This window comes from Mesoplodon densirostris, chromosome 6 (genome assembly GCF_025265405.1).
Source record: "Mesoplodon densirostris isolate mMesDen1 chromosome 6, mMesDen1 primary haplotype, whole genome shotgun sequence".
Classification (NCBI taxonomy): Eukaryota; Metazoa; Chordata; class Mammalia; order Artiodactyla; family Ziphiidae; genus Mesoplodon; species Mesoplodon densirostris.
In genome coordinates, this window is record NC_082666.1 from 31,329,834 (window position 1) to 31,345,735 (window position 15,902).

The window sequence follows — 15,902 nt, forward strand, 5'->3', positions numbered from 1 at the left end:
TCCATTTCTCTAGGAGGTGTAAGGTTAGGTTGTTTATTTGAGATATTTCTTGCTTCTTGAGGTAGGATTGTATTGCTATAAGCTTCCCTCTTAGAACTGCTTTTGCTACATCCCATAGGTTTTGGGTCGTTGTGTTTTCATTGTCATTTGTTTCAAGGTATTTTTTGATTTCCTCTGATTTCTTCAGTGATCTCTTGGTTATTTAGTAGTGCATTGTTTAGCCTCCATGTGTTTATATTTTTTTACAGGATTTTTCCTGTAATTGATATCTAGTCTCATAGCATTGTGGTCAGAAAAGATTCTTGATATGATTTAAATTTTCTTGAGTTTGCCAAGGCTTGATTTGTGACTCAAGATATGATCTATCCTGGAGAATGTTCCATGAGCACTTGAGAAGAAAGCGTATTCTGTTGTTTTTGGATGGAACGTCCTTTAAATATCAGTTAGGTCCACCTTGTTTAATGTGTCATTTAAAGCTTGCATTTCCTTATTTATTTTCATTTTGGATGATCTGTCCATTGTTGAACGGGGGGTGTTAAAGTCTCCTACTATTATTGTGCTACTGTCGATTTCCCCTTTTGTGGCTGTTAGCATTTGCCTTATGTATTGAGATGCTCCTATTCTGAATGCATACACATTTACAATTGTTATATCTTCTTCTTGGGTTGATCTCTTGATCGTTATGTAGTGTCCTTCTTTGTCTGTTTTAATAGTCTTTATTTTAAAGTCTATTTTATCTGATATGAGTATTGTTACTCCAGCATTCTTTTGATTTCCAGTTGCATGGAATATCTTTTTCCATCCTCTCACTCTCAGTCTGTATGTGTCCCTAGGTCTGAAGTGGGTCTTTTGTGGACAGCATGTATATGGGTCTTGTTTTTGTATCCATTCAGCCAGTCTGTGTCTTTTGTTTGGAGCATTTAATCCATGTACATTTAAGGTAATTATCTATGTGTGTTCCTATTACTATTTTCTTAATTGTTTTGGGTTTGTTATTGTCGGTCTTTTCTGTCTCTTGTGTTTTCTGCCTAGAGAAGTTCCTTTAGCATTTGTTGTAAAGCTGGTTTGGTGGTACTTAATTCTGTTAGTTTTTGCTTGTCTGTAAAGGTTTTAATTTCTCCATTGAATCTGAATGAGATCCTTGCCTGGTAGAGTAATGTTGGTTGTAGGTTTTTCCCTTTCATCACTTTAAATATGTCCTGCCACTCCCTTCTGGCTTGCAGAGGTTCTGCTAAAAGATCAGCTGTTAACCTTATGGGGATTCCCTTGTATGTTATTTGTTGCTTTTCCCTTGCTGCTTTTAATATTTTTTCTTTGTATTTAATTTTTGATAGTTTGATTAATATGTGTCTTGGCGTGTTTCTCCTTGGATTTATCCTGTATGGGACTGTCTGTGCTTCCTGGACTTGATTAACTATTTCCTTTCCCATATCAGGGAAATTTTCAACTATAATCTCTTCAAATATTTTCTCAGACCCTTTCTTTTTCTCTTCTTCTTCTGCGAGCCCTATGATTCGAATGTTGGTACATTTAATGTTGTCCCAGAGGTCTCTGAGAATGTCCTCAATTCTTTTCATTCTTTTTTCTTTATTCTGCTCTGTGGTAGTTATTTCCACTATTTTATCTTCCAGGTCACTTATCCATTCTTCTGCCTCAGTTATTCTGCTATTGATTCGTTCCAGAGAATTTTTAATTTCATTTATTGTGTTGTTCATCATTGGTTTTTTTTTTTTTGCTCTTTAGTTCTTCTCGGTCCTTGTTAAATGTTTCTTGTATTTTTTCCATTCTGTTTCCAAGATTTTGGATCATCTTTACTATCATTATTCTGAATTCTTTTTCAGGTAGACTGCCTATGTCATCTTCATTTGTTTGGTCTGGTTGGTTTTTACTTTGCTCCTTCATCTGCTGAGTATTTCTCTGTCTTCTCATTTTGCTTAACTTACTGTCTTTGGGGTCTCCGTTTAGCAGGCTCTGGGTTTGTAGTTGCCCTTGTTTTTGGTGTCTGCCTCCAGTGGGTAAGGTTGGTTTAGTGGGTTGTGTAGGCTTCCTGGTGGAGGGGACTGGTGCCTGTGTTCTGATGGTTGAGGCTGGATTTTGTCTTTCTTGTGTGCAAGACCACGTCCGGTATTGTGTTTTGGGGTGTCTGTGAACTTATTATGATTTTAGGCAGCCACTGTGCTAATGGGTGGGGATGTGTTCCTGTCTTGCTAGTTGTTTGGCATGGGGTGTCCAGCCCTGGAGCTGCTGATCTTTGAGTGGAGCCAGGTCTTTGCGTTGAGATGGAGATCTCTTGGAGAGCCTTTGCCGATTGTTATTACGTCGGCCTGGGAGGTGTCTGGTGGTCCAGTGTCCTGTACTTGGCTCTCCCACCTAAGAGGCTTAGGCCTGACACTTGGCCGGAGCACCAAGACCCTAAAGCAAGCTTCCCACAGAGCTTCCCGAGGGTACCTTGTTTACAAGAAAATGGCAGGAGGAAGGGGCAGAGCTGGGACTGAGCAGTCCCTGTCAAATCACCAGGCTGAATTCCTGTATCCTGTTTTAGACTAACTTCTGTTATTTAGCGCTCTGCTTTGTCATTTTTTTCTCTATGTTAATCACTTAGATTAAGTCACTTAGACTTAAAAATGTATGAGAAGTAAATTGCCTTCTCGTTCCATTTCATGTCTGATATGTTCTAGTCCTTCATTTCTGATATGTTTTCTTTAAGCACTTTACAAGTTAAAAGTTCCATAGATGTTACAATTTTAGTTAAAGGTGAAATTATCTTTACAGAAGGAGGGACATGATGATTTCTTAATGAGTGTTGAGTGACTCATTGAAGGAATTTGAAAAAGGTGACTTGTGTTATAGAGCAGGAATGGCTATTTAGGGCACCACTGGTCTGATCTGCTTACTTGTAAGTCTACTGAGCACAATAAACAGTTGTTCTCTTGCCCTGTGGCTATTTAACAATTGAAACAAGAACTGTTTTCTGTTTAAAATATTAGCGTATTATAGGTACACTTTAGAAATACAGTAAGTCCCCTACATACAAATGAGTTCAGTTCTGAGAGCTCGTTCTTAAGTGCAACTTGTTGGTAAGTCCAACAAAGTTAGCCTAGGTACCTAACTAACAATTGGCTATGTAGTACTGTACTGTAATAGGTGTATACTACTTTTCCACAAATAATACATAAAAAACAAACGCAAAAATAGAGAAAACAGGGCCTCTCTGGTGGCGCAAATGGTTGAGAGTCCGCCTGCCGATGCAGGGGATACGGGTTCGTGCCCCGGTCTGGGAGGATCCCATATGCCGCGGAGCAGCTGGGCCCGTGAGCCATGGCCGCTGAGCCTGCGCGTCCGAAGCCTCTGCTCCGCAACGGGGGAGGCCATAACAGTGAGAGGCCCGCATACCGCAAAAAAAAAAAAAAAAAAAAAAAAAAAAAATAGAGAAAACATTTAAAATCTTACAGTACGGTACCTTGAAAAGTACAGTAGTACAGTACAACAGCTGGCACACAGGGGCTGGCGTCACGTGAACAGGCAAGAAGAGTTACTGACTGGAGGAGGGAGAGGAGGTGGGAGATGGCAGAGTTGAAGGATCGTCAGCAACAGGAGATGGAGGGCAAGCTGCAATTTCACTCAGGCCTGACGTGGATGCCACAGGTCCTGGTTCCTTGCTGGATTTAATTCTATCTACCCTCTTGAAAAAACGATCCAGTGATGTCTGGGTAGTAGCTCTTTTTTTTTTCTCATCGTAGATGACTCTGTAGCCCTGGATCGCATTCTGAATGGCTGCTGCAACCTTTGTTTACCGTTCTATATTCGGGTCCTGTGCCTCAAAAACTAACAGTGCCTCCTCAAATAAAGAAAATCCCCTTGCAATTTCCTGTGTCATGAATCTCTTCAGTCCTTCAGTTACTTCTTCTTCCTCTTGTCTCTTCGTCCTTTCTCTGGGCCTCCAGTTCCATCAGGTCTTCATTAGTAAGCTCCTCGTGTTGCATAGCAAGGAATTCAATGAAGTCATCCTCTTGCAGATCTAGTGCCAGCTACTTGCTGAGGGTCACTAAGTTGCTGAAGACCTCTTTGGGCTCCTCATCCACCTTCTCAAATCCACGAAAATCGTGAACAAACTGTGGGCAAAGCTTCTTCCAAACCCCAGTCATGGTGATGGCCATAACCTCACGCCAAGCAAAGTCCGTATTTTTTATGACCTTGCAGATGTTATAGTCCTTCCAAAATTGCTGCAAGGTTGTTCCTGATCCGTCACTCGCCTTTACTGCCTGATGAAAAGTGTGATGTAAATAATATTTCTTGAAAGTTGGTGTAACTTCCTGGTCCACAGGTTGGATGAGCAACATAGTATTTGGTGACAGATGCACTACTTTGAGGTTGGGATGAAAGTCATCTATGAATGAAGGGTGGCCCGGAGTAGCAAAAGAATGTTGAATGGGATGTCCTTTGCCAAGCAATATTTCTCTACCTCTGGTATAAGGTGCTAGAAAAACCAGTCCTGGAAAATGGCCTATGTAACTCAGGCTTGGGGTTATTACTCTTCCACACAACAGGAAGAGAGCCCTTGGCTATGTGTTTAAGGGTTCTTGGGTTCTCTGAATGATAAACTAAGAGAGGCTTCAGCTTCATATCTCCAGAAGCATTGCCACCAAACAACAGAGTTAGCCTATTCTTTGCTGCTTTATAGCCTGACATCACCTTTTCCTCCTTACTGATGTAACTTCAGTCTGGCATCCTCTTCCAGTACAATCCTGTCTCATCCACATTAAAAACCTGCTTGGGTAAATATGCACCTTCATCAATAATTTCTTGAAGTGTTTCAGGAAATTCTCAGGCAGCTACCATATCTGCACTTGCTGCCTCGCCACTTAACTTTTACGTTGTGAAGGTTGGCTCTGCCTTAAACTGATGAAACCAGCCATGGCTGGCATTAAAAGGTGTGCCCTCTGATTCTTTGCCATGTTTCTTCTTCAAGTCTTCATAAAGGCTTTTAGCTTTCTCTTGAATCAGCATTAAGCTGAGCAGGACTCGACGCTGATGCTGATCCTGCATCCACACACTGAGAAGTTTCTCCATCTCCTCCATCACTTTTCCACGCTTCTTCAATATTATTGTTGCCGTCATCGGCATAGCAGACTTCGTGATACATGATCTTGTCCTTGTTCTTTAGAATCGTGCCGATGGTTGAACGATTCGTTTTATAAGAACGAGCGACATCTGCCATCTTTTCGCCTCACTCCACTCAATTATTTTACTTTTGTTTCTGTCCTTATCGCTTGGCTCTTCTTAGCAGTACCAGCCACATCACTGCTGCTTTTAATGCTTGCTCCCGGATATCCTGGGCTTGAAATAAAGATACCGTACTACTGTACTCTATACAGTACTGTGCAGTAAAGTACACAGAACACAGCCACTTGTAGAGGACGTATGTGTGTGACAGTGTATGCCAGACACGTGAACTAACATGTGATTGGACATGGGAACGCACGTTCACATCTTTGAAAGTTCGCAACTTGAAGGTTCAGATGTAGGGGACTTACTGTATCTGATTGATGCAATAAAGACTTATTTATTAGAAATAGCAATAATTACAAATTTTAGACCATACGCCATAATGTCACATAGTTGAATATAAAAAGTCCAAGATTGGGACTTCCCCGGCGGTCCAGTGGTTAAGACTCTGTGCTTCCACTGCAGGGGGCACGGGTTTTATCCCTAGTTGGAGAAATAAGATCCCGCATGCCCCGTGACACAGCCAAAAAAAAAAAGTCCAAGATTGCTCTTGTAATAGTGTAGCCTTTTAACTCATGTTGAAGATAGTCTTGGTGTAGAGAATGAAAATGAGGTTGTTTGTATTATTTTTGTTTTGTTGTTTTTTTGTTTGAGTATTTTGAGTATTCATTACTGCTAAAGTGAAACCAAATCTCCCTGTCTTAATCTAATCTAGAGTGGATACCAAAACTTTTTTTTTTTTTATTTAAAAATACATTTAAAAATTGCTTAGGTGTAACTTTTGTTTTCCCCTGGCACCTAGCCAACTTCCTGGAAATTTGTTCTGTATTTAAAGAGAGATTTGTATAGAGGCTTTCAAAATGTTATATGAACATTAAAGATTTTATATAATACCAGTCATTTTTGAAAAGCTTTTTACTACTTTTCGATAATTTATTCCTTTGTCTCAAACTCTTTAATTATCAAATGATTCTTTGATTTGATATATTTTGTGTGTTGCCTCCTGCTAATTTTTTAACTGTTAATAAATGATTTAACTCAGGCCTACTGTTTTTTTGTTAATAAATTTATTTATTTATTTATTTATTTTTGGCTGCATTGGGTCTTCATTGCTGTGCACGGGCTTTCTCTAGTTGTGGCGAGCAGTGGCTACTCTTCATTGTGGTGCGTGGGCTTCTCATTGTGGTGGCTTCTCTTGTTGCAGAGCACAGCCTCTAGGCCCGCAGGCTTCAGTAGTTGCGGCATGTGGGCTCCGTAGTTGTGGCTCACGGGCTCTAGAGTGCAGGCTCAGTAGTTGTGGCACATGGGCTTAGTTTCTCCGTGGCATGTGGGATCTTCCCGGACCAGGGCTCGAACCCGTGTCCCCTGCATTGGCAGGTGGATTCTTAACCACTGTGCCACCAGGGAAGTCCAGGGCTACTTTTTATTATGCTGAGTTTCAGGGGGTAACAAGATGAATGATTCCTGCCATCTAAGGACTGTTATAATTTGAGTATTATAGCCTTTATATATTATAAAGAAAAATGTCTAAAGAGCTATGTTGAAGTATAGGAACCAATTGTTTTAGTTGTACAGAACCATCAGAATTTAGTCTGAACTGGGAATATTAAATAAAACAAAACTCTCAAAGTCAATGTATATGGTAGTATTTAAATGACATCTTGAAGAGTAGGAAGGAATTGGTAAGTGGAGTTGAAGAAGAGAGGGTGCTTCAGGCTGAACAAACCATTTCATCTTATATTGGGTCTCTGAAGCAGTGTTTTGGCAAACAGGATTTCATATTCCATGAATACTTTTAGGAATTCGGACTCTATGAGCCATGAATTACAATAAGGTTAACAACTTCTTTTAGAAGAGATAGAGTACTTCTTTCTTGCAGTGTATTCTGTATCAAGATAAATGTTCTGCTTTAAGCACAAAATTGTCTGCCAGAGAGTATTTTAGGAATGGGGGGAAAAAATGCTGTGTTTTCCAATCAACACTACTGTTAAATTGTTGAACTGGTGTTTAGAACAAATGAGGCTTCAAAAAATAATTCACCTGGGCTTCCCTGGTGGCACAGTGGTTGAGAGTCCGCCTGCTGATGCAGGGGACGAGGGTTCGTGCCCCAGTCCGGGAGGATCCCACATGCCGCGGAGCGGCTGGGCCCGTGAGCCATGGCCGCTGGGCCTGCGTGTCCGGAGCCTGTGCTCCGCAACGGGAGAGGCCACAACAGTGAGAGGCCCGCGTACCGCAAACAAAAAAAATAAAATAATAATAATAATGATAATAATTCACCTGAGGAGGAGTGAATTATTCTTAAACTAACATCACAATTTAATTGGTTAAAACTTAAACTTACTCAACTAAATTGAAGAACAAGCTTCATATTCTTTTAGCCGTATGAAAATAAGTTTTTCCTTAACACGAGTGAATCTGTCTCCTTGAGAACAATGACCTTTCTCTGTATAGGTTGCAGTTTATGCACAGAGGGGTACAGGTGAAGATGTAAGTGGGGTTGAAATGGTGTCTCTTGCTCAGCTACTAAGGTCCCTTTTCTAATTCCTTTTCCAAAGACAAAGGCACTCTACCTAGAGAAGCCCCAAACCAGAAGTGATTATACACTTGCTTAATTTTGTTGGTGGATTCAGCACTTAGCTTGTAGACTAGTGTAGTCACAAATTAGGAACTCAGTGAATACTTTTTGCATTTATAGAGTACTCAGAAGTACAAAATTTATTTTCCCTTTGATTATGACTTTTTGGCAGATTATTTTATGTGCTTCACGTGATTTTTAAAAATTGACTTTGGGACTTCCCTGGTGGTCTAGTGGTTAAGATTCTGTGCTTCCACTGCAGGGGGCACGGGTTTGATCCCTGGTCAGAGAGCTAAGATCCCACATGCTGCACGGAGTAGCCAAAAAAAAAAATTTTTTTTTGACTCCACCCAATCTGTGGTCTTCTTGCAGTCAAATTCCATGTTAATATGGATAATTCCGTTTGTTGTGTTTTATCAAATTGTTATTGCTGATATTCCGGATTTTTATTTTTGTTCTTTGGATTCTACTCATGTATTAAAATATTTAAATTTTAATTTCAGGTATGTTATATTTTTTTGCCCCTGTGACCTTGTTTCCCGGGGATATTCATTCCTACCTGTTCAACTCCTCGCTGAGGGAATGAAGGAAGTGACCAGAACTTGGAAAATAGTAAATGGAGTCACCCATGCTAATCACTATTACAAAAATGGCTGGATGGTCATGATAGCTATTGGATGGGTCCGAGGTAATATTAACAATATGTGTTCATAAATATTCTGTTATTGGTGTACTACAACTACTGAACAATTCTCTAATTAAATTAATGGGGACCACATACTTTAATAACAGTCTTTTTTGGAAGATGGAAGCCTTGTTTCTGTTGGCTGATAAAGTTAATTCAGAACTGGCACTATTCAGTAGTACTAGTCATCAGCCATTCTTTTGAGCCTGATTGTCTTAAAAATAGAATATTTATTATTGGTTTGATTAGCAGCCATAGCCAGAGGGATTTGTAGTTAATTAAGGTGTAGCCACCACCATAAATAAAACAAGTTTACATAAGAAATTATGTGGCACGTGTAATTAAAAAAACTTTGCTCTGTTTTTTTTTTTCCTCGCTTTTTTCATCCTGTATAACCTGAAATAGTAAATGTGATTGATTATGGGTTCATGTTCAGTCTTCATTACCTACCTTTATTGTTATGTTGGAACTGAATAAATTTCTCAGTCTATTGTTATAGTGTACTGCACCTAAAACTAAAATCAGAAAAGGAAATGATAAAGCAGAGGAATTTATTTTTTCAGGTCAGAAACAAACCTCTAGCCACATCTCTGTCCGAGGCCCCAATTTTAACCTCAATTGTAGTACAATAGACAGTTGCCATGAAAAAATTATAATTGTCTCTGTATCATAAATGTACAAGGCAACTTTTTTCTCCCTCCCAAGAATCATATTTTGGAAATCCTCTTGGAATTTTAAGTCAAAAGATAGAATTATGGCTTTATTTCATATATTTTCTCAAGAAAATTTGGTTAAGTATTCTTGTTTTATCTTGTTCTTTTTAGGTGCAGGTGGTAGCATTATCGTGAAGTTTGCGCAGTTGGTAAAAGGCTGTTGGAAACCAGAAGCTGATGAATGGCCGAAGATGTCCTAGTGAGTTGGTATAGACTGTACTGAGACTTGGCCTTTTATCCTTAGATCTTACCAATTTATTTTAAAAAACATTTTGGGATCTCTAAGTGTGGATGAAACAGACAAACATAAATAAAAGGATAATGGGAAGAAAACCAGGAAACCTAAGTTTTTCAAGAAGTCTGCTCTCTTAAATGTAGCTTTTAAAATAAATATTGATTCCTTTTTCTGTGGGTTCCTCCTCTTAGAAAATAAAACCAAACAAAAACTCTTGGATTATTGTAGAACTGTGGGAAGAGTGTGTATTTATGGAGCAAGAACTACATAGGAACAGAATTCTCTGGAATCAATTGCAGGCTCTTGGCATTTTCACCCAGATTTCAAATTATTCATAGTTTCTGGTAGTAAAATGTCAAGCTTATGGTAACAGTCAATACGTTATCATAAAGCCCTATTAGTTGCTTTAAAAGTGAGAGTTGAATTTAACTATTAGGTTGGCCAAAAAGTGCCTTCAGTTTTTAAGTAAAAAAAAAAAAGACACTTTTTTCATTTTTACCAAGAACTTTATTGAACAATGTATTCACCCTTTTGTTCCACTACCTTCTGCCATTTTTCAGGCAACTTCATAATTCCATCTTCCCAAAACTTTTTATGTTTTTGAGCAAAGAACTGTTCCAGGTGCCTTTTACAGTCTTACAGGGAATTGAATTTTTTTTCCATTAAAAGAATTTTGTAAAGATCGAAGTAAATGGAAATTCGAAGGTGCAATGTCTGGTGAATACGGCAGATGAATCAGAACTTCCCAGGCAAGCTGTAACAGTTTTTGCCTGGTCATCAAAGAAACATGTGGTCTTGCGTTATCCTGATGGAAGATTATGCATTTTCTGTTGATTAATTCTGGACACTTCATCGAGTGCTGCTTTCAGTTGGTCTAATTGGGAGCAGTACTTCTTGGAATTAATCTTTTGGTTTTCTGGAAGGAGCTCATAATAGAGGACTCCCTTCCAATCCCACCATATACACAGAATCAGTCTCTTTGGATGAAGACTGGCCTGTGGTGTGGTTGTTGGTGGTTTATTTCACTTGCCCCATGACCTCTTCCGTTCCACATTATTGTACAGTATCCACTCTTCATCGCCCGTCACAATTTAAAAATGGAACATTTTCATTACGTTTAGTAGAGAATTGCATGCGGAAATACGGTCAAAAAGGTTGTTTTCGCTTAACTTATGTGGAACCCAAACACCAAAGCAATTAACATAACCAAGCTGGTGCAAATGATTTTCAGCACTTGATTTGGATATTTTGAGTATGTCAGCTGTCTCTGGCATGGTATAATGTTGATTGTTCTCAGTTAATATTTCGATTTGGTCTCTATCAACTTCAACTGGTCTGCCCAACCGTGGAGCATCATCCAGTGAGAAATCTCCAGCATGAAATTTCACGGTCCACTTTTGACATGTTCAGTCAGTCACAGCACCTTCTCCATATACTGCACAAATCTTTTTTTGTGTTTCAGTTGCGTTTTACCTTTCTTGAAATAATAAAGCATAATATGCCAAAAACGTTGCTTTTTTTCTTCCACCTTCAGTGTTAAAATGGCTACACAAAAATTCACTAATTTTGATGTCTTTTTTTAACTGCATGCTGATGTGACAGCTGTCACATACAATGTAACAAAATTGTTTCAAATGAAGTTAAAGACAATTAAGTGCTACTAGAGCCATCTGCGGAAGAAACTCAACAAACCTTTTGGCCAACCCATTACATATAAAAATAAGAAAAAGATTAGAGGAAATAACCCATTCTATGCTTGTACGATGCAGACTACCTTTTGCACCCATTTAAGAGAATCTAATCGTTAGGTGTTCTCTAAAGACACTGACCCAATCTTAAATAAGTCACAAATATATCCCCGATGCACCTGAAAATGAAATAGAGAAATACAGTTACTATTCCCGCAATTCAATAAGGAAAGCCTTAGGATTTAGTGGCCATAATAAGCAAGGCAGGGAAGTCTTCATGTGAAAATAAACTCATTGGAATGGATTAAAAATGAAGGTTGAGAAGCAGTGCGAATGATGAAGTTTATGTTTGAGTGAACCAGTAGATTTCAGGATGTTTACCTTGGAATGTACCCCTTAAAGCTTGAATGAGGTAGTTTAGAAATAGAACAAAGGAGCTTTGATCGATAATAAGTTATAAATAAAGCATTAGTGTTATTCACTGGAAATTTTTCTCATTTCAAGTATGTGCTTTGAAACGTCTTCCATGAAACATTTCTTGGGACTGTAAAACTGAAATCAAATTGTGATTCTCCTGTGTTCACAGCCTTGCAGTGACTCCCCAGATGGCCTGTGAGACCCTCCAAGGTCTGTGTCTCTCCCACACCTAATTTCCTCTGACTTCAGCTCTTACTGTTCTCTCCCTTGCTCACTGCACTCTGTCCTTGAGCAAGCCAGGTGTTGTCTGGTTTAAAACTAACTTCTCTCTCTGCCTAGAATCTTCTTCCTCAGGTGGCCAACTCCCTTAATCTCCTTTGCTCAAAGGATTTTCTCAAAGCTTACCTTCTCCATGAGGACTACCCTGCTTAAAATTGCAACACTTCCCTCTATTTCTCCCACAGCATTTATCATATTTTATAATTTACTTATTCATTATGTTTATTTTTCTCTCCCTTTGGCTTTCCTCCGTGCTTCAAAGAATACAAGAGGTGAAGTATAGGGATTTTGTCTTTTTTGATTGCTCTTATATCCTAAACACCTATCACATATTAGACAGCAAATATTATGTGAATGAATGAATGATTAACAATTTGTCAGGTGAGATCATTGGGATCCATTATGATATTTTGTGTATGCATATATATATATGTTTTTATATATTTATTACCAAATACTTTTGTATAGTGGAAAAAGCCTGTATGGTCTTAGAGAATACATATATTGTAATAAACAGAATGTTGGTAAAAATATGAATGTTAGAGGTGCTGGTGAGGTCTTAGAGGAATTGAAGAACATGATACTGGAAACTGGAAGAAAGGTGATTTAGTTATATGGCTGCAGTTGTGTGGAAAGCATAATCTGTAAGGATCGAACTTGGATATTTAGTTGAGTTTCAGAAGCAAAGTGTTGGTGGTCTGAGCTGGTTTCCTCTTGCTTCTTACAGTGAAGTGTGAGAGGAAAGAGTTGAATTGAGGGAATAACTGCTAAACAAAGAAACCAAGACTTGATGATTTGGGAAATTCTCAGCCTATCCAGATTGCAAAAGATGATAAAGTTAGGAGAGTCATTCTTAGGAAACGCCTGCTGTGGAGAGAAAGTTAAGGGTGTGGCTGGACAACTTTTGCTAGTGTTAAAAGAGATTAGGCGTGTGATTCATGGATCCATTCAGCTATCATAGCAGAAGCCTGGAATAGAGATGAGATTATCCGGGAAAGATCTGTGAAGGACCATCTTGACTGATGGCGTGGATCCCCTGTGTCATGCATAGGAAACCCAAAAGATTTTTGAAAGTGTTGTATCGGCAGAAACACTGCCAGGTTGGACTGAAAGGGACAGAGACAAGATGAAGTAAAAGAAGTCAGACTCCCAAAATTCTACAGGTAGAAACAGACTGATAAAATTTTTAGCCGTTGATATGTGCTACCGTTCAGGGAAAAGGAAGAATGGCTTTAAGGTGGGAGCTGCGGGCCTAGAAACCTGAGGCCAGACCCATAGGCTGGAGTCACAGGTGCAAAAGCCAGAGCCATGAATGCAGAGATTAGAGCTGTAAACTCAGAGGATGGAGCCTCAGGCCACAGAAGATTATTCCTGGGTCTTGAAACCTAATGGGATTTGCCCTGCTGGATTTTGAAATTACATAGGACTGTGATCACTTTCTTCCTTCCATTTTCTCCCTTTTGGCATGGGAGTGCTTATAGCTGTTACCTATGCTTATTCCACCATTGTATTTTGGAATCAGATAGCTTATTTACTACGTTCACAGGAAACTAATATAATAAGTATAAGAATTTTCTAAATGCATTCTGATCTTCGTAACCAATCTCATTGACTTTTTCCTAAATCCCAGCCCTGCTCCAATCCCCTGCTTCAATTTATTGTTTACAAAATCCTTGCTCCTCAGATTCATTGCTTCTGAATTTATGCTGTACGAGAACACAATCCAAAGTAGAATATGTGTATGCTAAGATGCCCGTGATGAGGCACTGTTGTTCAGAAACCAAACTATTAGAAACAGAGTAGCAAAAGGTCATTAAGACAATGTCTTAATGGAGTTAACTACTTATTTTTTATCTCATCCTTTTAAAAGTCAGTTTGGTGTACATTTTATGATACAGTTGTACATGTACATAATTTATAAATTAATTGATATATATTAAGGAGTGTCTTAAAACACTTTTACCACTAGAGATGCACAGTCAGAAAGTTTGTGGACCACTGTTCTAAAACAGGAATGCTGCCCAGTTATTGGTAGGCAAGATCCAAACCCCTGTTACCCAAACCTAACTGTTTTGAACTCAATCCTTAGCTTGTACTGATTAAACAAGCTACTTATTTTTCATAGAATGGTTTATAGGGGCTTTTAAATTTGTCATATTTTATACTATGGCATTCTAAGAGTTTATTATTTATCTTTTTCTAGTTCTAAGCATAAAGAGCTAGAAAATGATCTGTTACTGAGATATACTTTATGTGGCAAATATATGACATGAAAGTAGTGCTTGTTATATATGTTAATAGATAAACATCTTATTATAGACTTAAAATTTTAATGTATTGGCTAATGCTAGTATTTTGTGCTGGAGTTAGCTCAGTGATGTGCTGGAGCTGGCTCACACTGTTTTATGAGAGCCATTCCACCCAGCAGCCTGAAGTGGGCTGTGGGAGTACAGCTGGGCCTCTGTATCCATGGTTTCTGCATCTGTGGATTAACCAACTGTGGATCAAAACTATTAGAAAAAAAGTTCCAGAAAGTTCCAGAAAGCAAACCTTGAATTTGCCATGTACTGATAACTGTTTACATTGTACTTATACTGTAATTACAACTATTTACATAGCAGTTACATTATATTAGGTATTGTAAATAATCTAGAGATGATTTAAAGTATGTGGGAGGATGTGCATAGGTTATACGTAAATACTACATCATTTTATATCACGGACTTGGGCATCCGTGGATTTTGGTAAGTGTGGGGGCTCCTGGAACAAATTCCCTGCGAATACCATGGGGCGACTGTGTTTACACCGTGGAAATGAGGAAATGCTGCAAATCAGGGCTTTCTTTTCCATCCCCCATCCCACCCAAGCTTGGTTAGCACTATAAGGTTTTTCAGGGCTAACATACTTTTCCCAAATCATGCTGTGGAACGTGGGACTTTCAAATCCTTTGTGAAAAAGTGTTATGTAGTCAATTCAGAAATATTACCTATAGAAATGTACTCTCTTTATCAGAAAGTCACAGTATGTATGAACAGTCTAAACTTTGATACCTTATGCTGTGAAGAAAGGTATTTAACTTTATGTAACTCAGCATTTCCAAAACTTTATATTTACAGAACTCGTTTTTGTGTTACATCTATTAATAACTCATTAAATTAATATTTTGAGAATACTGTTTGAGAAATATAGAGATAAGTAATATTTAATACTTACTGAGTTAAAATGTTTTTTATTTTCAGCTCTGCCAAGGTAACCCTGCTGGGGTCAGTTATCTTCACATTCCAGCAAACCAAGAATCTGGCAATACCAAGGCATGCTCTTATGTTCCTCTATACTATGTTTCTTGTGGTCACAAAGGTAAGAGTTCAAAGTAGCAATAAAGCAGTATTACAAATTCTGTGTAACCAAAATTCTGCATAAGGCAAGTAACGGAAAAATTATTTTTTATTATAGTCTAAAAATATCAATTTTGGGGAGTTATTCAGCACATCCATGACTTACTGAAACATAGCTCTTCCATGATTCCTCATTTGATTTATGCTGAGGCTATCAGGAAGGATCTGCAGATAACCTTGTAGTATTTACATTGGACACCAGAGAGTAGTGGAAATAGCCAAGGCTGATCAGAGACTGCAAAGTGTTGTGTCATTTGTAAAATGAGGTTCTTGGAGTAGATGTTCTCTGAGGTTCCTTTAAACTTTAAAATTTTTACATTTTTATATTAGGACATATTTGTGGTCAGTCTCTTTAATTACTGTTGTCTGGTTGGATGCTTTATCCCTTCTTGAAGTTAGGAAATAGTATAAGATGGTATAAGATCCTAGGTTTCAGAGACAGGCAGTCTTAAATTCAAATCCTAGCTTCGCTGTCTAATCCCTGAACAGGCAAGTTACTTAATGTCTCTGAATCCTGATTTCCTCGTCTTCATTGTACCGATTGTTGATATGGTTCGAGATGACGTATATACCATTCTATGACTGTGTCGGACACATCTTTTTTATTTTTATTTATTTATTTTTCGCTGTGTTGGGTCTTCGTTGCAGCACATGGGCTTTCTCTAGTTGCGGCAAGCGGGGGCTGCTCT

The 15,902-nt window shown here is 38.5% G+C and overlaps 1 protein-coding gene across 1 annotated transcript in view; it reads left to right on the plus strand.

The window, feature by feature from the left end:
* TMEM38B (transmembrane protein 38B) overlaps positions 1–15,902 on the plus strand; it is an 85,312-nt gene that overhangs the window by 39,046 nt on the left and 30,364 nt on the right. Inside the window, exons 3-5 of the mRNA XM_060101606.1 lie at positions 8,305–8,489; positions 9,311–9,398; positions 15,058–15,175. Coding sequence (XP_059957589.1) covers positions 8,305–8,489; positions 9,311–9,398; positions 15,058–15,175 — 391 coding nt within the window. The remainder of the gene's footprint in view (positions 1–8,304; positions 8,490–9,310; positions 9,399–15,057; positions 15,176–15,902) is intronic.